Source organism: Sander vitreus, chromosome 23, assembly GCF_031162955.1.
Source record: "Sander vitreus isolate 19-12246 chromosome 23, sanVit1, whole genome shotgun sequence".
NCBI lineage: Eukaryota > Metazoa > Chordata > Actinopteri > Perciformes > Percidae > Sander > Sander vitreus.
Genome location: NC_135877.1, coordinates 17,638,400 through 17,660,636, shown reverse-complemented (window position 1 = coordinate 17,660,636; position 22,237 = coordinate 17,638,400). Strand labels below are relative to the sequence as shown.

Here is a 22,237-nt window from a genome sequence, read left to right as displayed (position 1 = left end):
TCTGCTTAGATGACCTTCCTCTGACTCCACTCCTACCTTTGTACCCTGAGAGATGCTAATAAATTGTCCTGAAAAGGCCTTGCCATCTGCCACCGCCACTTTGACCTGGGCGCTTTCGGTGCCCTTGGCAACTCTGCTGCTAATTCCAACCATAAACACTGAAATAATCACACTCTGAATGAGTAAATTGGCATGACAGAGTTTCACCAAACAAGTCCCATGCCAAGAGAATTAGCTCCAATTTGCCCTACTGCAACGATCCCCTCGAAGCACGACAAATAAATCACTCCTAGAGGGCTAATGGCTCCTTGTGGGAGCCAGTGGTGAGAGCAAAGATCGAAAACATCGCACTTATTGTCTTCTTCATCCCCCCTAATTACTGGACCTTGTCCCTGCAAGACAGTTACTCTGAGAAACTTTATTTTTGTATTAAAAGGAGATGCAATTTCAACAGCTATGAGTGATGTCAGCTTGTCAGCAACCCTCTTATCCTTCCAATCGCTGGTGTGACTGAGAGCATGTTATGGGCGTAAGGTCTGCCGTCAAATCAGTGAACTCGCCATGATCTCTCAGAGGGAAAACAAGGACAGGGGCAGTAGAGTGCTGCAGATATTCTCTTCAGTATATTAAGACAGTAGGCTATACACTGTACAGAGATTGTTTGAGTCACCAAACCTTGACACAAAGGAAAGAAAACCAAAAGGAGTCGCCGTATTTGAAGGAGCGAGGGCTTCTTTCTGGAATTGCCAATTTTAAGTGACGTTCAACAGCCTCACAGGCTGACTAAAAAAAGGTCATCCTCATCATTTTCTGATTAGCAAAAAGGCACAGAGCTGAACAAAGCCACAGTGATGTGTGATAAAGGCTTCAGGGCTTGACAAGGCTCCACAACATTGTTGCGTAGATGTGTTTGCACTGGGCAGCACGCCAGTATTCTGCTACATTTAGTCAAGGTTTAGTCTGGATCGATGGCGGTTCAATTACCGGATAGTTCTGGCGCCGCCAGAAGTTTTGCCGGATGTTTCTCACCTTCTGCTTTCTTTGTGTTTACGTTCTAAACTCCAGTCACTTCGAGAAACAGCAACCACAACCTCCGAGCTAGCAAGCTAACGTTAGACGCTGAAAATGGCAAGTTTTGAAGAAAATTTGGATCGTGCAACAAGGAAGGCCTGCTTGGTTCATTGGGGGAATGATTGTAAATGATTATATGTTTACGGCATTTACTCTCTAACTGGGACGTTTTGGGACCGATTGCACATAGCGATACACTGGTAAGAGCAAATGATTTTTACGTTTAACCATGTATCCAGCTAATTTAAATAGCTTCCGTTACTGTATTGTGTGAACAGTTAACTTCAATTAATATTTGATGTGCCGTTTTCTTTTGGGGGGTGCAAATGTTCCACCAAAACAAGTTTCTTTCCGAGACCATTTTGCAGTGGTAGCATCGTTGTGACCAGAGCTTAGTGACGCCCAAGATGATTGTGATTAGTTTAAAGAAATGCAAACAACCCAGACATTTTTTTTTTTTATCCTGTCCAAGAGTGTTATGTGTGGAGTCAATTTATAACAGTGGCAGAACTGGGCGTGATACATTATCAGTACTTAGAAGTGTAATTTTGACAAACTGCAGCAATGTAAATAAACACGCACAGATCAGAGGCTGAGCTCATTAAACCATGCGGTCGTGATTAAATCTCTGACAACTGAAGATTCTCTTTTCATATTCTGCTTAGATGACCGTCCTCTGACTCCACGCCTACCTTTGTACCCTGAGAGATGCTATCTGCATGATCGAATACAATTGACCTGGATATCCTTGGTGCCCTTTGCAACTCTGCTGCCAAGCATGCCTCCAGTTTAATTTCTCAAAGAACCTTTATTTCTGTTTTAAAAGAAGGTGCAGCTATGGGTGACGTCAGTTTGTCAGCAACCCGCTAATCTTTCAAATCGCTGGTGTGACTGAGAGCATGTGATTGGAATAAGGTCTGCCGTCAAATCAGTGAACTCGCCATGATCTCTCAGAGGGAAAACAAGGACTGAGGCATTAGAGTGCCTTCCGTATATTAAGACAGTAGGCTATACACAGACTCACCAAACCTTGACACACAGGGAAGAAAACCAAAATATGTAAAAGAGCTCTTTCTAGAGTAGCTTGTAGTGATGTTCAACAGCCTCACAGGGAGGTATTATGTATAGAGAAGCCACTTTCAACAGAGAAACTAGCCTATACAGACCAGAATATGATGCAGCTACAAAATGTTGCATTAAAGAGCACAACCCACCTTTTCTCAAATTGAAAATCATGCTTTTATGCCCTTCCAAAGGTATCAGCGGGCTCTATCACTCTCTCTTTCTACCTATATAAGCAACAGACGAATTTAACAAGTTCACTGCTGTATTTTTGGGGTTATCAAAGGTCATTCTGGGAAATTGAGTAAGCAACTAACTGAAGCACAAGTACTGTGGATAATCTTTGACAGGCTGATAATACTTAAGAGTGCAGTTTTCTTTTAATCAGACACTGTCTAGACATGCACTATAGTTCTTCAATTATTTTGAGATGTAGATATGCACGTTATGAGTCGTAATATACATCAGCTGCTAATATAGGTCATGCATTTCATTCACAGTATAGTCAATTCTCTTTTAGGGCGAATTAGATGTTTTAGCCATGCTAGCAGCGTGATACTATGGATGCCACTGTTGATCCGTTGGTCCATCATTTTAAGTTCAGACTGAAACATCTCAACTTAACTATTGAATGCATTGGCATGTCAAATAACTTTGGTTATTCCTTAACTTTTGACCTAGTATCATCAGATCGCAATTTCAATTGTCCAATAATTTGGTTTGTGAACAAAAACCAGCAGAACTAATGACATTTCCATCAGCCTCAGCTGCACTTTGTATTTAGTGCTGAAATAAGATGTTGAACATGGTGAACATTATACCTACTAAACATCAATATGTAAGCATTTTTTATTGAGAGCATGTTACATGCTGGTGTTAGCATTTAGCTCGCAGCTATAGCTTAAGACTTTTAGTGTAGTTTTGTTAATACAACTTTCAATTATTGCACACAGACGATCTCTCTTCTGACAAATGGTTGCAAAACTAGTGTCACTCATTCTTTATAAGTTTTTGACAAAATTCCTTGACCAACAACAACTGAGATACACCCACAGTGATCTCTGCTCTCACTATTTCATATCAAAAAGGCTGTCATCTCTGAGACTTGCCTATTTGTAGTCAAATGCCAGCTTGACAGAGAATGCAGACTGCTTTTAATAAAATATTCAGGAAGTTCTTGATATAGGGGTCTGCTGTTTGCTTATCGCAGTCATTTCCTCCGACAATAACAGGAAGGCCAGTGATGTAAGATCTTTTCATCCTGCTGTGACCAAACAAGCCAAGTGGGAGCTCTGGAATGAAACCTCTCTATCTGTTTCCTCCCTGCGTGTGTTTGACAAACTCAGCAACTCAGCAGCTATAAAGAGTTCTCCCCACACGAGACGGGACTACCTTTTCATTAGCAATTATAGTGTTTTCTCATAATGGCAGCAGCTTAAAACAAAAGAGCCTGTAAAGTTGCCTCTCTCTCTCTCTCTCTCTCTCTCTCTCTCTCTCTCTCTCTCTCTCTCTCTCTCTCTCTCTGACAGCCCCTGTGTGAAACTATCATTATGACTGCTCCTGCCATTACAGCTGCCCGCTGCTGACTGGTCGAATTCATGCCACAGCATGCAAATATGGATCAGCCCCCCCTGCATACATGCTGAGGTCACGTCTGAATCATTGCCCCAGCAAATGACTATCATCAGATAAGGCTGAATTTTACCAAGATGGAAGACATTCCCCTTATAGCCTCAGTGTTTAAAAGCTATCAGTACAGCTAAGCCCCTTTCTATAATTCTATAGGATGAGTGGTGAGTTGGAAAGGAGTGGGTTGTATTGTTTATCTGTTTGCCTGGTGCAATCTTAGACTCATTTCATTAACTCTGCATGGTATAGCACTTCTGCACCGAGCAGATTGTGCATCAGTAAAGCATGACTGCCCACAAGCATTACACTTTAGTGAAGAACAAATTGGAATTGAGCACATGGAAGAAATAATAAACCTAATTCTAATAGCAGAAAATGATCAATTGTGGCTAATTACTTGGAATCCACATAACAAGTGACACCAGTCAGATTAATTCCTGCATATTATTTATGCTCCCATCAGATAAAGTGTATTTATAGTCATCTCCTGTGGCTTGAAAGTGACTGGGGAGCTGATGCTAGCTTTACTAGGCACAGAGGAAATAGCTCTCCTTTCTCTATATTTGACAGCATCATTTTCCCATGCAAGGCTTGTGCAATATTCCTGTACATTTCACCAGATGATATGCAATTGGTATGAATGTAGGACTGGGATTTCGTTCACTTGTGATCTAAAAAAAAGTCAGTGAGCTTCTCAGGCATGTATAAAGAACAGTTTACTTAAAAGCTGTATAAAATATCCCAGTGGTATTACTATGATATTAATAAGGGGACTTTAAATGTATTGTAAGTATTTTCTTTAAGGAGGGAAATAAAACTAATTATGAGAAATTGATCTGGGTGGCATTACTACCATACAGTATGAATGAGGTCAGGGGATGGACAAATAAGTGTTTAAGTCCCATGGTCTACAATTACATACGCCATCTGAGCTCTTAAACACTACCTGTGGTGCATTAGCAAAACAGGCTGAGTAACACCATCTCAATATAACATTAGGCTTTCATTGCAATGTGCTTGCATACTGTAAGCTTCCAACAAGTGCAAAAAGACAACAACTAGCCTACGTCCTGTACATATTCCTGGCTTGCACCTGCCCAATTCAAATACAAAAGTTGTCTCCTATATGACAAAGTAGATTTTCGTGCCAAAGCGCTTCAGTAGCCTACATCTGCGGCTTAATGTTTACAGATGAGAGCAAAAAGCGAGCTGTAACGGGATAATATTACCGATGAGGTTACATAATAAAGATGGGAATAAACGAAACGCTCTGTAAGTGTGTCCATTTGTCAAACGAATGATGGTGAATTAATGTGTGTGGCCATAGAAGACCCCGCTATAATTTAACAGAGGACATAACGAGCGCTCCTTTCTGCAAAATATACGCACGGAACGGACAGGCTGGGGACGTTTTCATTTAGAATAGCTCGAGCTCATATTGACTTGAAATAACGACCCGTATAAACACAATCTGTAGGAAACAAACACCGGCACAAACACCAGTTCCTTGCCGAAGTTTAAAAAAAAAAGAAAACGCGGAAAAAAACCCTCAGATGACAAGCACAATTCGCAAAGCTCCGAGCGCCTTACCTCGATCCAGAGAGAGCGGTTGGACCACTGTCGCCATGACTGCTGTTTACTGGAGACTGGAGACTACAGGAGCTGCAGCATCACACACAGAGAGAGAGAGAGAGAGAGAGAGAGAGAGAGAGAGAGAGAGGGAGAGAGAGAGAGGGAGAGAGAGATGAGGGGATGTTGGGAGTGGTTGGGAGGTTGGGATTAATCTACCTCCATCCTCATGAAGTCTTATGACCTGGCATTGTTTGCACATGAACAGCAGCTTACAATAGTACATACGCACTACAAATAAAATCCATCTTGACATGATCAGGCAGGACTGTCCACTAGGCCTAATATAAAATATATATGGTACCTTGTTAAAGATTTTCTTGACATGCAATCTGCCACAGTAAGTGAAATTATCATTTAAACCATTAACTACTTGGTTGGTTCACACGTTTTAATAATTTGATTTCTAACACTCATCACTTGATTAAATGTGCTTATTAAAAGTGACAATATTGCGTGCGAGTATTTTAGTGGATTTCAACCACTATAAAAACCTAAATAAAAGGCACAGATCTGCTCAGGAGACAGATGTATCACCAGCACACTACATGGCCAAAAAGTATGAAGACACTCATACGAATGATGTGTTTGATGTGACCATGTGTTTGCTGAACTTTTTGTTACAAAATCATGGGCATTAATGATGATGGCATTAATGATCTGGTGTCAGGCTTTCCATAAGATCTTGCTGCAGGAAGTTGCTCGCATTTGACAAGTACACAAAAGTATGTGCATATAAACTGTAAGTACTTTTGGCCATATAGTGTATCTCCTAAATCAGAGCAGCATTTAGGACAACTGTTCTCTCTTACCTACTGTAGGAAACTGATGAACAATACCCTGAGTCCCCAGTCATTATTCACAGAAGTCAACCTGGTTTGCACACTCTTAGTCTCTAAATGATATGTGTCTCTGTGCCTGCATGTGTAAATGCTTAGCCGTGTATGATCCACTCATCAATTGTACTTCAGAGATCAGTTGATTGCAACCGCGCTTGCTTGCCATTAAGGTTTATGGAGAATCACTGAGCCATGCTGCCTGTTATCTCCTCCCTTGGCTACATGCACTGCCTGCAGCCCGATAAGGACTAAATGATGGTAGTGAACCTTTGTTGGAGGGCTTAAGGATTAATCCTCATGTTTATGTGCTACCACAGAACGGAGCCAAACCAGTGACTCTTCATCTACTGTAGATCTGCTGCCTAATGGTGCCTGCTGCTGTGGCATATCTCATACCTTGCCAGTCATTGTACTCGACAGAAGCAGTGCTCAACAAAAACAAGCAGCAAATCTCTAGTTGGCTGGGGGGGGGGCGTTGCTGGTTTAAGCAGAGTCACATGGCTCACAAACCATGACTGCAATGATAAATGTACACTGTAAAAATGACTACACACCTGAGGCAATATTTAGGGTTCCATGGCTGTTCAGATCAAAAACCACAGTATCATATTGACACGGAAATCATTTGAATCTCATTTATCTTGCTTGCATGAAAAAAATAATCACTTTATACCCATTTGAGAAACAATTACCTCACACTCAACCTCACTTTACTTCAAATTAATTATTAGTGTGTCCAAGAATGACATTTTAAAAATGTCACATCGATGTATTTCTGTTGATTTCAGATTCAATTTTCATCATCTTTAAGCATTTTAGGGAATATTCTGTCATCGTAATGTGCATCAAATTCCAGCCACCCACGCTTCCACCCAGCTGCATGCAGATGTAAACTGGTGGTAAGTGGTGGGCTGGACGGATGGTTGGAGAGGGTGAGGGCTTATAGAGAGCCCACGGAAAGAGGGCACAGAGAGATTACAGGCTCTCACTCATATGGGCTGGAATACAGTTCTGCTTTTTTTTTAAGAGGTGGGATTACACTGCAGTGCTCTTAAAGCCCTTCAACTGTAAGTGAATGGATTTCTGAAAGGTCTCCTCTCCCACCAAAGGAGATGCAAATATAGATGACTGGACTGAAGTATATTTGCCTATCAGATCAAAGCTCAGAACAGTGTCAGAGAGTTTGTAGGCACCACAGTCAGTGCAAAACAAATTCAACAGGTCATTGAAGGAATAGTTAATAATTTTAGGAATTATGCTTATCGTTTCTTGCTAATAATTAGATGAGAAGATCGAGACCACTCTCATGTCTGTACAGTATATATGAAAAATGACAACAGTCAGTTACGTTGGCTTGGCATAAATACTGAAAACAGAGGGGAAACAGCCTGGCTCTGCCCACAAAGAACAGAATCTGCGTACCAGCAACTCTAAAACTACTAAATGTACATGTTATACATTGTTTGTTCAAAACGAAAAGTATAAAAACGTCAAAAAGTCATGGTTTGACGGGGAATTATGTGCCAGGTGATTTCTTGGCCTTATCAAAACAGAACATTGGGTAATGAATTTTCATTTTTATTCTCATGCTTGTGCAGCATGACTGTGATCTACATGGAATGTTGCACTTGGGGGAAAAAAGATGAAATTCCCTGGTGACCTGATCAAATCTCCAAAAAGAATGTATGTATGTAACAGTTTGTGTTATGGTTTCCCTGCATGATGTGACAGGCTGCTCTGTTGTTTATTACCAAGCTTCATTGGGCAGCTGCTGATAGGTAATTAAAGTGGATCGTAATGTAAAGAGGGAGGTATACTGATGGACATTCAAAAAATTCTATTTCTTTTCTAACAAGGCAAATCGACACAACAAATATACAATTACCACTACGGAGCTAACCCAGCCACACACTGGCTGACTTTGTTGCTCCCACCAGCTCATTTCATTTGAGAAGAAAGCTAATGGGAGTATATTTTCCCTCTTGTCACATTATTACAGATCATGAAATTAGGAAATTCACTGATGCTCTGCCACTGTTTATCTGGCATTTTAGTTGCTCATAGACAACAGTAAAAATAATAAGACATCTATTTATATTGAGCTACAGCCCGTCTTACACATCTCTGTGTGAATGCTTAGAAAATCTGTCAACTCTTCTTATCTTCATCTCCTGCTTTGACTGGCATTCAATGAGGGAATAATCAATATGGATAATGGCTTTTACCCAGACTTACATCACCAAATGATAAAGTGTCCCTCGTATTTTGCATGTTTGATGCAAGTAAGTAATATCAGTTATTCTAAACTCTGAATAATGTTGACTGAAATCATTGCCAAGCCTTTCTGCCAACTGCTGCGGCTAAAACCCATTCCACATATAAAATGGCAATCATTATCTTTTATTATTAATCCATGTTCAAACACTCTGCGGGTAAAAAAAACACTGCTTGGAGATTAATAATTTGTAGATAACTCTTGTAATTTGCCTCCTACTGTTTCTGAAGGGCAGATGTCTGATTCCTGATTCAAAAGATTCACACTCATTACCTCAAATCAGAGAAGAGGGCAAGATGGAGGGGCCATAATGAACCATCTTGGATTTCGGTTTAGGCTTTGCAAGGAGGTATTAGTTAGTGCTCTGTGTGCATGTCTGGTGCCAGAGACTATCAGAATGATATGCATTCTGCCAATAGCATCTGCACTGTTATAAAAAGAGTTATGGCGGTGCCTGGGGGAGCAGTGATTTACCGAGACATTTTGGCTGGACAAATTACAGCATGAGGGGAGATGGGAGGCATTCTTTCCCTGTCAAAGTTTGTTTATAGTTAGAAATGAATATAGATTGTAACTTATGCTCTGTTGAAATGTGATTTGAATCAATATGTGGTAAAAGACCAAGACAGGTTAAAGCCACAGGATAAGACAGGGATGTGATGGATTTAAGAAGACCTTCATCATTAATTTAGAATGTAATGTTCTGTTGGCAAAAAGGTTTGAATAGGTGCTGTGTTTAAAAATGATACATTTTGTCTGTCACTTGGGACAAAGAATTCACTGCAAACCACTGTAATTTAATTCATTTAATTTATACTCTTTATTGATCCCCAATGGGGAAATAACAATTTACACTCTGTTGTTATTACACACTACACACAGGCCTGAAATACACACACACATGCTCAGGTCCTTTTACATGCACTAATGGATAGATGTCAGAGTGAGTGGGGTGCGACTGCTGAACAGTAAAAGTTCCAAGTTGCTGCTCCAATTTCATTTTAAATCCCACGTTTGGTGAGAAATGTAATAGCTGCAAGGCAATACAAAGGGTTTCTGGGAAAGAGCATCATGCTTCCAGAACTGTGGAAAACCCTGCTCTGCATGTATATATAGAAACAGAGGACCTGAAATATCAGATGGATGAGTTACTCAACCATGGGCACTTGTATGCATGGGATATTTCCAGGGGGTCAGATGGATTATGGGTATTTACCAGCAGCTTGGATGATGGCAGTGACGAAAGAGATGTAGGCTACGCAACACCATCTGAGAGGACACAGTGCTGCTGCTGCCCGTGTGGCGTGACAGGATTGCACAAGCTGCTGTTGTGATGAGACCAGAACAAGTGACTCAGCTTATTTGTTATAATTTGACTTCATACAACAAACTCAATTATGTTCATAAATATCCTCAAACAAGCCCCTATACATGCATTCCCTGGTCAGTTTAAGCAGAGGTCTTTGCATTCTTAATAGGAGATGGGTTATTGATACCACCCTGAGGACCCTGAGTTTAATGTTAATGCTGCAGCTATAGCAAACAAATTGCTTTGTGATGGAAATGAGCTTCAACGCAGTTCACAAGTAAATATCAATGATTTCTTCTTGTTTTGCACAATAAAAGACATGCTAAATAGCCATTCCTGAAATGTCTTGGTGATTGTGGGGCTAAAACTGTGATTTTCATTTCAGGCCTATGCCCCAGCCCCAAAATAACAAAATGTAAACATTATTTCAAAGCATCTCCCACATATTTTTGTATAACTATTGTGTACGATTTGTAACACTGTTTGTACCTAAGACCGGTTTATGTGTTATGTAACAGTTTTGATTGCGGCCCAAACTCCTCCTGCATCAACTACATCCAGTTCATAGTGCGAATTCCTTGAGGGTATTGTGGATTCCTCGAAGGATCAGGATTCCCTCCCTTTACGTGATCCCGGTTGACGTCGCTCAGAATTGAATCGTAGAAGCAGGTCCTTCACCTGCAGGAAAACACTTGGAAGCAGGAGAAACGCGTGAAAGTTTACCTTTTAAAATAACTACAGCAGCAATGCACTTTCAAATAAAACATCTACTGCGCCTGAATCGCTGCGTGTCCGTTCAGCGCAAGAGGACACTCGGGAAGACACTGTGGGCTGTGTCCGCAGCAAAACAACGTGGCGTAAGACAAGCAGGAGCGCATGCATCTACAGACATCGAGAAGTATTTCGCCCTCCAGTGCAGCAGAAGCTATGCATCCGACACGGCGTACAACCGAGCCTTCGCCACAGCCAGGGACAAGCCCGAGGCTTTCTGGGGTGAGGTGGGACAGGATATAAACTGGTTTGAGCCGTGGAGTAAAACTTTGCACGTTGAGGATCCAGTGTTTCCAAACTGGTAGGTTGTTAATGTTTCAAGCGAACAACACGGCAATGAACATTTTTTTGTGCAACACTTCTATATAAGAAGTGTAATTTGCATCCAAAGGAAACACTGCTAATAACTTGGGCTTTACTGCAACCTATCTCCTTAAAAAGTCAGACTCCCAGTTCCCCGTGGACCTTGAAATCCAGGAAAATATGGGAGCTTGAGGAAAATGAAACTAGACCTCGAAATAACAATTTCATAATAAAATCACTGAATCACAATTCACCAGTAGGATATTTGGATATCTTTAGTTATGACAATCACATCACCAGAATGAATGACAACAACGATTTGAGTTAAAGGGACGTCTTTCAATTATCCCAGCCCCATTTTTCAATTTCATTTGATTACATTTGAAATTAAATATATATGTTATTCTGCAAAAAAATAAATAAAAATAAGACTGGAATAAAACATATTCCATGTAGTTTTTTCTTCTTTTTGAGTTTTAATAGCTGCATTACCGCCACCTACAACATATGTAGCTAGGCCTTGATACATTTTTGTTAATTTGTAGTTAATATAGCCGAAGTGACATTTCTCATTTGCTTTATTAGAAGTAAGAAAAACATAATTGTAAATATGAAGTAATGGTTAAAAAAAGTGATTATGATATTAAAACAAAACGTATAGCCTACATTTGAGTCTTACAAGACAAACTATTAGTATGATAAGCATACTGGCTGCCATCTTTGTTTGGCCTTTCATCTTTTTGCTGGGTTAAGGTTAAAATTAAGGATTCCTTTCTTCCATTTGGGTAGAGTATGTTTGAAATGTCTTCAAATATCGTAGGTAAAACGACTTCCTTTGTGTCTTGTACCATTGAGAAAAGTATTGCTAGCTAAAGCTAACCCTAGCTAACAACAGAAAAGGCTTGTCGGGCATAAACTGGGGCTAACTTTACACATTAGACAAATGTCACCAAATATTACTTTAAAATAACTGAGAAGTGCTTATATTTGAAGTCCAAGTAAATTATGATGTTTACTAGATGGATAAAAAGTTCTGTTTTTAGCGGGTAAATTTAACAAGCAAATCTTTTTAAAATGCACAACACATTGAGAATAAAAGTGAACTTGAAAACATTTTTTTTTTGTTTGTGTATTTGGTGGGTGGGGTTGTCAATTATACCATCTAGTGTGGTAGAAAAAGCCATTGCTGCCTGAATCTGGTACTGTTATGTTAAAATGAAGGACACAGCCACGTGTCTCTCTGGCTTCCAAAAGAGCAGATTCCAGACACCATCTGCTCAACCTGCTTGCTGCTCTTTAGCCATATGCACACGACCAGAATGAATTGGAACTGTCGCTTTCTCAAGTGCATTGATTTGTGTACTGCTGGCAAAAGCAACTGCACATGTTTAAGCTTGAAGTGGTTTTATCAAGCTGTGTCCCTACCAGACCAAAATATACACTTCAGAACAATATAGAGATAAGTTGTTAGAGGCGGTGGCATATTCTTTTCCACCTAACATGTATTTTAGTGGTATATTTATAGACTTATATATGCATATGTTTGAAAACATATATTGTTCATATCTGATTTTTAAACATTGTTGTTGGTTGATTGTGTTTGTCTCTGTCAGGTTTGTTGGAGGGAAGTTGAACATGTGCTACAATGCTGTGGATCGTCATGTAGAGAGCAGCCGTGGAGAGCAGCCTGCCATCATTTATGACAGCCCAGTGACTGGAACTAAACAGATCATCACTTTCAGGGAACTTCAGGACCAGGTAAATAGTATTCTTAGAAATAGTATTATTAGAGTCAGAAGTCACAGAGCTGAACAGCATAAAGAGCTGGAGTAGTCACTTTTTTTAAAGCCTGATCTGGACAGCCAGGATGTGTGCTAAAAAATGGATTGTGGGACATGCAAGTAACCTTTAGTTGAATTTTGAGCACTAAAATAAGATTTGGTCAGTGTTACCATGATGATAAAAATATTTTCTATCCTTCAACTGAGACAGTTGGCCAAGATTTTCTGTCGAGGCCGCGACAAAAAAGGGAAATTGTTAACTTGATTGACATTTGGGCAGATGCTTCAGCTCAAACAAGACTCAATTACAGGTACTATAATAAAAGTGTGATATTCACCGTTCTTTGCCCTCAGAGCAAAAAGACACTTAATTTAATTGGATTTATTTTAATTTAATTTACAAAAAGATAGTGAGTTCACACATTTTTTGCATTAATAACTCAAAAACCATGCACAATATCCAAAGAGCGAACCCAGATCCACAGTGTGTCTCTTACCATCACTTGTTTATGTTGGTATGTTATAGTAGTCATGAACAAAGTCTAAAAAGGATATTTGAAAGAGAAACTTAGCCAAAATGCATGTTGATATTCAGTTCTCTGCATTGTCTGCCCTGTGTTTTGATCTAGGTGTCCAGGTTAGCAGGCGTCTTAACGAAGTATGGGGTACAGAAAGGAGACCTGGTAGTCATTTACATGCCTATGGTGCCACAAGCCATGTTCACCATGTTGGCCTGTGCCCGGATCGGTGCCACCCACAGCCTTATCTTTGGCGGCTTCGCTTCCAAAGAGCTTTCTGTCCGCATTGATCATGCCAAGGTTAGACAATCTTGTTATTCACCTTGTGGGTGAGATGTATCTTTTCATGATCCATGACAACAGGACTACATGATCTTTATTAATTCAGTGTCACTCTTCAGTACCTTGACCACTCATTAAAAACTGATGGCAGGCTCATATGATGACGCTTGGTTCTTTTTATGTGCTTATATGAAGCAGGGGAAAAACATTGCTGCAACTAATCATTTTCCAATTCACATTTTCATACGCTTTTAGTAATGTGCACCATAAACCTGCACATTATATCTGAATCACTGAAATCTCTAGAGGTGCCTGAGGCTTCTTTGTTTTTGTAAGCTCAAAATTAATCATTCACAGTGGAAAGCACTTGGCTTGCCTTTTTTCTCTCGCAACCATCCGCGTTACTATGGATCCCACGCAACTTCTAGGCAAGTCCCGCCCTACGAAGCGGCCCGATTAAGGTTAGGATAGCGGACTGGTCAGGGGATAGGACCTGAACAAATCGGGCTCCGTTACCTTGCGTTAGCATGGACGTCTGGCCAAGAGGAGAGTGTGAATGCTATTGAAGGACGAGTCTTGCCTAGAAGTTGTGTGGGTTCCATAATAACACGTAAATACCATCTGCACTGAGATATTTGTTAACAGGGCACCGGAAGAATTATTGGACCAATCTGACATTTTGACAGGGACTGTTTGTGGAGAGGATGATCTCTTTTCACTGTTGTGTTTATATGCACATATGAAGAAATACAGTATTATTATTATTATTATTATTATTAAGTATTTCCACCAGCTACTTGATCCAGTGTTTAAACTCTTATTGTTGAGGTACTCACCAGGAGACATTTAATATTGAGGAATTGTTGACTCAGTTATTTTCAGCTGAATAGGTGATAGGATCTACATACAATATGGACAAGGACACTCTTTATATAAATTAATTTCCCTTTGCAATTCAGCAGTAAAGCAGACAAGAGGCAAGTGAAAGATCTTAAGCATCTTTATAACTGAATGTCCCATTTAGGGGCCATCTCCTTCAAAGTTGTGGCGTATGTGCATCAAACTTTAAAATCTAAAAAGTTACAGGAAATATAACCCTGTAGGAACACCTCAGGTGTTGTAAGCCTGCTATTTAATATAGAATCATTATCACACACATGTTAAAATGGTTTATGTGAACTGAATTTGGTGCGACACTGGAGGGTTGCCATAGGCAACAGACTCATACCGCTAATACCGGTTAAAAATGCAGCAAAACAAATATTCAAGCTAGGTATGATGGGAGCACTAGATTCTGTTTCTAATATAGCTATAGAAACGTAATGCTGTATGTTCTTGACATTTTATCGCAATGAAATTGTCACCCGGTTTCTGTGTTTCTCAGCCCAAACTGTTGGTTACAGCTTCATTTGGCATCGAGCCAGGCAGAAGAGTGGAGTACATCCCTCTGGTGAAGAAGGCATTGGAGCTGAGCTCTTACAGGCCCTCTAAAGTCCTCATCTACAACAGGCCTAACATGGTAAGAATCACAAAGCATCATAAAGCTTAACATGTCAATGTGGTGTCGTTTCTAAACCTGCTTTCTTTGTGACAGAATGTAAATGCATCTGAAATATGGCAGCCATATGTAAACCTGATTACTTTAGTCACTGTAAAGCTGCTGTTTTCCCAAGGCTAGTGGTTGCATGTTAAAGGCTAGTGGTTGCAGTTTTTTTTTTTTAAAGATATAAGAAAGTATTTAATCATTTAACTAAATTCCAAGCCTAATATTTTAAAGGATTATTGCCTAGACTCGTATCAGAAGATGAAATTATGTATCGCTGGTTCAAGTAGATAAAAGAAAGTTGGAAAAAAATGTGTAGTATGTTTGTTTGCAGCCGAGGAATGGAGGTTGCTGCTGGCCACAGTTCCAGTTTGGAAGCAGGCTGAGCAGGGCTGAATGATTATACAGTGCAGCACACAATTATGCATTAATATGGTGACGGATAGCTGAAATTTGCTTTACCGTCACACAAGCATAAAAGAAAAACATTGAATTTTAGGCCTAGAAATATATAATTTTGTCTTGAAATTGATTGCACAGTGTTGCAATCATTCTTCACGAAATGTTTTTCTGGCCTCCATGTCTCAGTTCAAATTTGTTGGCAGTTACGCCATGTACCTCTGTCAGACTCTGTGTTCTTAAATTAACCGTACACAATGTATTTGATCTGGTTTGTAAACTCCAGTGTTATCTATCAGTGAATGATCTGCTGAATTAAGAGTTAATTGTTGCATTTCTTCGGAAAAGATATACGTGGTGTACATGGGTCCATTATCATAGTTGTCAATAGTTTTCACAGGAAATTCAGTGAAAACTCATCCCCTTGAAATCAAAATAAGCACCACTTTAAAGGTGATTGCAGCTGCTTCATTAATTACTGCATTCAGTGAGCAAGACGTTGTGGTTCTGTGAACACGGCTTACAGCATGAAAGCCTTGTTGGATCAGCCACGTTTTACTGTTGCTTGGCTTTGAGTAAAGTGAGTATATTAAAAAGGATGTATTTCAGACAGCTGGATGATCTAATGGGCTGTCTGTCCTCTGCCTCGAGAGTCTGTGTGATATTCAATGATGTCTTAGTCTTGAGCTCATTCTCATTCGGAACCTTTCGTTTAGCCTCCTGGGATGATTTAAATGTTAATGAAATTAAAGTATCAAAGAGATTTGAAATGAGAAGAAGCTGGATAAGTAAGGGGCGTTAATCTATGACCTGAAATTACCCCTGTTGGTGACTACAAGAGATTACAACTGATGGGAGTTAGAACAGAGTTTAAACATAAAAGTCTATGTAAGATCTATATTTATTTGACTTGAAGTGAAAATGTATATCCCCCATTCACTTGCAAGTAGTAGTGCGTTTTTGTGTCTTTTTCCCCAACCCCCCACCACCACCAAAAAAAGTTTTGATAACACAAATCCAACCACCTGAGTCAATGTAATTGATCAATAAGTCATACTTTATGATCACCCAGATATTAATTATGGTCATTTGACGCTATAGAGCAGCACAGTCTTTACTTAAAACAGTTTATAGCAGATTTTTTAAGTATGAAATTTAGTATTTTTCTAATTTTTCTTTGTTTTTTAGGAAAAAGTACCAATGAGTCCGGAGTTGGGTCTAGACTGGGAGGAAGAGATGGCCACAGCTCGGCCGCACGACTGTGTTTCTGTTCCCTCCAACCATCCTCTCTACGTCCTCTATACATCCGGGACCACTGGAACACCAAAGGTACTGACATTACTGATCAGCAGCAGGGGGAAAACCTTACCTGATTATTAGTTTATAGATGTCATGTAAATGTACACTCTCACGTAAAACAAGTATTGGATATACGGTTGGCCCTGTTTGTCTAAATGCTCTCAGTTCTGTATAAAGCTTTTGTGTGACTCATCTGCTCTTTGACTCTGCAAAACAATCCAGGCCCAATCCAAACACCATCACCGTGACACTAAATAAGACGGAGCATTTCCACAACAGGAGCTGGAGCTCATGCAGAAGGAATTGCCTGCAGGCAGTTTCAAATAGAAACCCCCCCTCAGCTCCTTTCAAATAGCATCATTTTGTCTTTGACCAACAGATGATATAAAATGTCTACCTGCTGGCTAGTTCCTGAGCTTAATAGTGTCATTATTGCTAGCTTTTTTTCTACGTGAGTTACTGTGACTATCCCGGTTATTGCTGTAGAGAGACCATACGTTTGAGAAAATCTCTATAATTTGAGACATGAGGACTTGAAGATATCAAAAATATTTATACAGCACCATTAACTCATAAAAGCCGGAAATTTGAGTCAGTTTGAGAAGCAGTCATTTGAAAACAAAATACCATCCCCTTCACTACAGCATGGCTGAGCGGCTGTGTTTAGATTAATATTCGTCCGCCTCTTTGCCTAGCGCAATACCTGTCACTAGTCTGATGTTTTTCTTATCTTGTCCCCCAGGGTGTTGTGCGAGACACTGCAGGCTATGCTGTGATGCTGAAATGGACCATGTCAAATATTTATGGACTCAGTCCTGGAGATGTAAGGCAATAAATCAACTTGTTCTGCGTTAGAGCTGTGTTTGAGAACAAAGAGCATGCAGTCAGCATAGAGATTGTTCTGTACTTGAAAGAAGATTCGATCACCATGTAATATTTATGCTCGATGGTGTTTTTTGCCCCTAACTGCTCCTTCCAGGCAGCGCTGCGACCGCTGCCCCCAGGGCACCTAACCCTAACCCTAACCAATCAAGCAACACCAGTATATTTTAAATAAGGGCGATGGCACAACTGTTTTATTTGCACATTTTAAACTCCACGGTTCTCAAAATGTTCAGAGCATGGTCTTGGAGAGCAGCAGAGCCTGGAACACGGCTCAGCGTCGGGTGGCGGAGTGGAAGTGGAGCCATCTTTTAAAAACCATAGACCCTACGGGCCTAAATGAAAAATACTAAAATGGATCCACTTCTCTTTTTAATCTAAGTTTTACAGGGTATTTTTTTAGAAATAATTCCTCCCACTGCTCTGGTCTCCTCTCTCCTTAGGTTTTATCTGGACCTCCTCTGCAGTGCATCATACCCAACCTTTTAACCCCCCTGCATGCTTTCTTTTCTTTTCCTTGTTTTTCCTTTGTTTTCTATTTTAAATGACCTTTTTTTATTGTTTTAATACATATTTATGATTAATAATAACTATTTGCTGTAATATTTACGTCTTTTATAGCATGCTTCTCAGATTTTATTATTCTTTTCTTTTTTGGGGGGTTCAATTTCTACCTGCAGAGGGGGTCCTACCTAATATGTTAATGTTTTGATGTTTTTTTTTTTATATTTTAAAGATGCCTTGGTTGTGCTTTTATAACTTTTATTCTGCCTTATCTATATTTTAATAATTTGATTGTCTTCATTGCTAATATTTATTATTATTATTATTATTATTGCAAATTGAATTACTTGCCTCAAGATTTTGACATGATGATATACATGCCATTGGTTTTATGCATTTTACTAACAGTTTGGTTTTATTCTATGATGTATTTTAAATTATTTATGGTTATTGTGTGGCACTTTTTACTTCTTAAAGCACTTTTAAACACAGCACTTAGTACTAATTTTTAATGGTATGTGTATATATTTTTTAACCTCAAGGGCAAGTAATTCAGACAATATTTTAGACCCTTTAAATGTTTTCATTTTAATTTGAGGATAAATAATGTCTTTATTTATTTTGTATTGTGACACTGGGCTATTTATTTACATAACTCTCTCTAGCTAATGTATTTTAATTATTTATTTTGTAATGTCTCTAGGAGAGAGACCGGGGTAGTTGTGGAGGTGACCTTTTATTTAAAGTTTTAATCTCCCGCTGTCCGTCCTGTCCAGTGGTTCTTTTTAACCTGTTTTTAATATCTGGCCGTCTTTTAAACAGCTTCTTTGTATAACCGAACCCGGCTTTTTTGAGGAGATTTTTAAGAGTTTTATTCACACTAGTGGTCCTCTTGTGCCCATGCCCCTCGCAGCGGCCATCCTGGACGTTGCGTTTTAACCTAACCCTAACCATAACCATAACCAGCGCCTAATCCTAGTGCCGTTGGGGGCAAAAAAACACCGATAAACAATATTTATGGTAACTGAAGTACTAATTTTACTTATGTTTTTTTTCTTTCATTTACATCATTTGTATCATTGGATATTAGATTGAGATTTAAAGTGCCATCAATTACTGCAAGTATTATATTTTTAGCATTTGAAGGCACAAAAAGAATTGAAAGAGTGTTCATAGAATTCTCTCCATTCTCTCCAAGCAACACTCAATGCACTTTGTTGTTTGACAAAATGAAACCAGAGTATCTGTACACATTTCATTTTTTTTTTTGACCTGTTGCAGGTTTGGTGGGCAGCGTCAGACCTGGGCTGGGTGGTCGGCCATTCATACATTTGCTATGGTCCTCTGCTCCATGGTAACAGCACTATTCTCTATGAGGTATGTCGCTGTAGACAAGGTTTAATATCTTAAACTAACAACAGGAGTATTGCAAACAACGAGAAATACCAAAAAATGTGAAATAAAACCTGAGTTGTACAACTTACAAAGCTGTACAAGTCAGGTTCTAATATCCGCTTAGTAGCTGCCTTTGTTGGCTCTGCAAGCTGAATACATCCATATTTGGTTAACAAAGGTTTATGTGGACTGGGACTCTGTTTTACCCTGTTGCCATGTTTAACTGTGGCTGCTACAGTCCACTGTCAAGAGACAGATTGCAGATCTCTATTTTAGTCTTTCACTCCTTTTTTTTTTTTTTTTTTTTTACACAAATTCTTTATACAAAATACACGTCAGGTTGCAGAATAAATCTGGTGAAAGAGTATAATCATTCAAAAGCAACTGTATTGAAGACAGTCTTTAGAGGTGGTGCAAAAGCAGTATTTCAAAGTTGGTTATCATAATGAAATTGAACGTTGGTGACGTGGTGTAGTTTGTTTATAGCCTAACGTTAGCTTTTTACTCCTGGCGATTGTATTTACGCTTCAAAAATCATAAAAGTGGTGTTTAGATTATTAAAGAGATTTAAGATTATCTTGCTGAACAAAACATGCAAATATCAAACTTTTGTTTGCCACAGAGCTTATTTTCTGCAATAATTTAAAAAATCCAGTGTAAACATCCCATTGGCTTTTTGTCGAGGGAACCTTCTATAAAGATGAATGGAAAAGGAATAAACAAACTTTAATGAAATATTTTCAGCATCAATGTGTGTTTTGGACAGCCAATTGATACCCGATTATTACAGGTAATTTGGCTTTGCTTTGTGAGTCCACTATCCATTGGCTAGTGGAGTACAATCTCAATGCAAGGTATTTATTATGTGGAGGGTTATTAGCATGTCACAAAATCTGTAGACCAGGCCTAAGAGGGATGTTTATCTGTTGAGGGACACTCATTACATACATTACTGACTTTCTCTCACCTTTAGGAAGCAGAACTGCTGGGCAATTAATCGATCTGCCTTCCTTAAATCAATGTTTGACTCCAGCGATGCTGGTTTGTCTCACATGGCTCTTGGGCTAACAGCCCGTCTCTCTTCAGGCATGATGCTGCCAACCTTTTCTTTTCCCTCTAATCAATACACAGGCACAAATACTTATTCAGAACAAAAATTACACCCAGAACTCATTCCTGCTGTTTACCACTCTCATTAATCTGCAGTAGTCTTCTCACCGTAGGTACAGACAAGTTGACCAGAAACACAGTGAGAATTGCTGTTGGAAGCATTTGCCTGCGGGCTTCTTTTGTCTGTCTTTTCTTCCTGACAAACAATACTAAATCCATGGATTTCTGGGTCCATCTGTCTGGAAGGCAGAAGCCGCTCCAGTTTAAACAGCTGCTCTATGAATATTCATGGTTTGTAGTTCCCAGTTGAAGTGAACATTTACTCTGTGGAACATTTTAGAAATACTGCTGGGAGGTTTTTGAGCTTCCACAATAATCTATGTATCTGCTCTGTCGGCCGTCTGCCATATGATTTACATGCCTGCATTGAGCCTGCATTCATGTTACAGTTTGTGAACTAACCAGCTGTTGCTATACTGTTTGTTTTACAGGGTAAACCTGTGGGGACTCCAGACCCTGGGGCGTTTTTCCGTGTCCTATCTGAACACGGTGCCACCTCCTTGTTCACAGCACCCACCGCCATCAGAGCCATTCGCCAGCAGGACCCCCATGCTGCAATTGGGAAAAAATACCCCCTGTCCAGGTAGACAGCAGCCCTTCACACAACAAGACATTTTCTACCAAGACTAAACAAACTGTTGAGAGTGCAGTATTTCTAGTACATTAAGCACTAGGGCAGAGTACAGCTTATGTTTTACCATGGAGATTATTCCGTAATTGATGGTTGATCAATATATTAGTAAATCAACAGATGATGGTTGATAATAATGGAATTAGGGCTGTCAAACGATTACATTTTCTTAATCGCAATTAATCTTTGAATTTCTGTAGTTAATCGCGATTTATCGCATGTTTTATCATATGATTAAAATTCTATTATTTTGCATTTCTGAACTGTTTTTAAGTACATATTAACAATGGAAAGCACTTCTTACCAGTGTATCTTGATTGGGAATCAGATGAATGCAAAGAAAATGACTTTATGAACTTGATTTTAAGATTTTTATTTGTTTATTATATATTTAATCTAGTCACACATTTGAATCTAGAGTCAATATTAGGGTTGGGTATTGTTTGGTTTGGATACCGGTGCTAAAGCGGTACTTTTAAAACGGTACCGGTGCCTTAACGGTGCCTGAACTGATACTTTTTAAGAAAGTTATAAAAAAGAAGGGTACTAAACAGTTGGCGACATTAAAGAATGGCTTGTTTATTGCTAAGGCCATATATTCAAAATTAAATGTTTAATAATAATGTAATCACTATAACAATAACTTATTTCACTAGTAAATAGCTGTTGAATGACAAAAACAACCACCAGATGGGAAAAGGGCATTTAACGTGCACAAAAAAGATATATAATACAATAAAGGAAAGGTAAAAAGCATAATGTCAGCACTTTAAAGCAAAAATGTTAAACATTTGTTGGTTGCAGTATCTCAAAGGTGAATATTTACTGATATTATGGGATTGTAATTTGCTAAATAACGCGAAGCAAATTTGGAGATTTTACCATGGGCTATTAAAAGGCCATTGCTCACTATTTTTCCAACACTGTAATAGACTGCAGGATGGA

General features: G+C 39.2%; 2 protein-coding genes across 3 annotated transcripts in view; one reads left to right on the top strand and one right to left on the bottom strand.

The window, feature by feature from the left end:
* lin7a (lin-7 homolog A (C. elegans)) overlaps positions 1–5,440 on the bottom strand; it is a 34,499-nt gene extending 29,059 nt beyond the window's left edge. For both annotated transcript variants that reach the window (XM_078242853.1, XM_078242852.1), the window contains exon 1: positions 5,353–5,440. In XM_078242853.1, coding sequence (XP_078098979.1) covers positions 5,353–5,389 — 37 coding nt within the window. In that variant the 5' untranslated portion in view covers positions 5,390–5,440. The remainder of the gene's footprint in view (positions 1–5,352) is intronic.
* A 4,944-nt stretch (positions 5,441–10,384) lies between these two features.
* acss3 (acyl-CoA synthetase short chain family member 3) overlaps positions 10,385–22,237 on the top strand; it is a 49,570-nt gene continuing 37,717 nt past the window's right edge. Inside the window, exons 1-8 of the mRNA XM_078242537.1 lie at positions 10,385–10,886; positions 12,502–12,646; positions 13,299–13,487; positions 14,854–14,988; positions 16,600–16,740; positions 17,453–17,533; positions 19,378–19,473; positions 21,093–21,244. Coding sequence (XP_078098663.1) covers positions 10,561–10,886; positions 12,502–12,646; positions 13,299–13,487; positions 14,854–14,988; positions 16,600–16,740; positions 17,453–17,533; positions 19,378–19,473; positions 21,093–21,244 — 1,265 coding nt within the window. The 5' untranslated portion in view covers positions 10,385–10,560. The remainder of the gene's footprint in view (positions 10,887–12,501; positions 12,647–13,298; positions 13,488–14,853; positions 14,989–16,599; positions 16,741–17,452; positions 17,534–19,377; positions 19,474–21,092; positions 21,245–22,237) is intronic.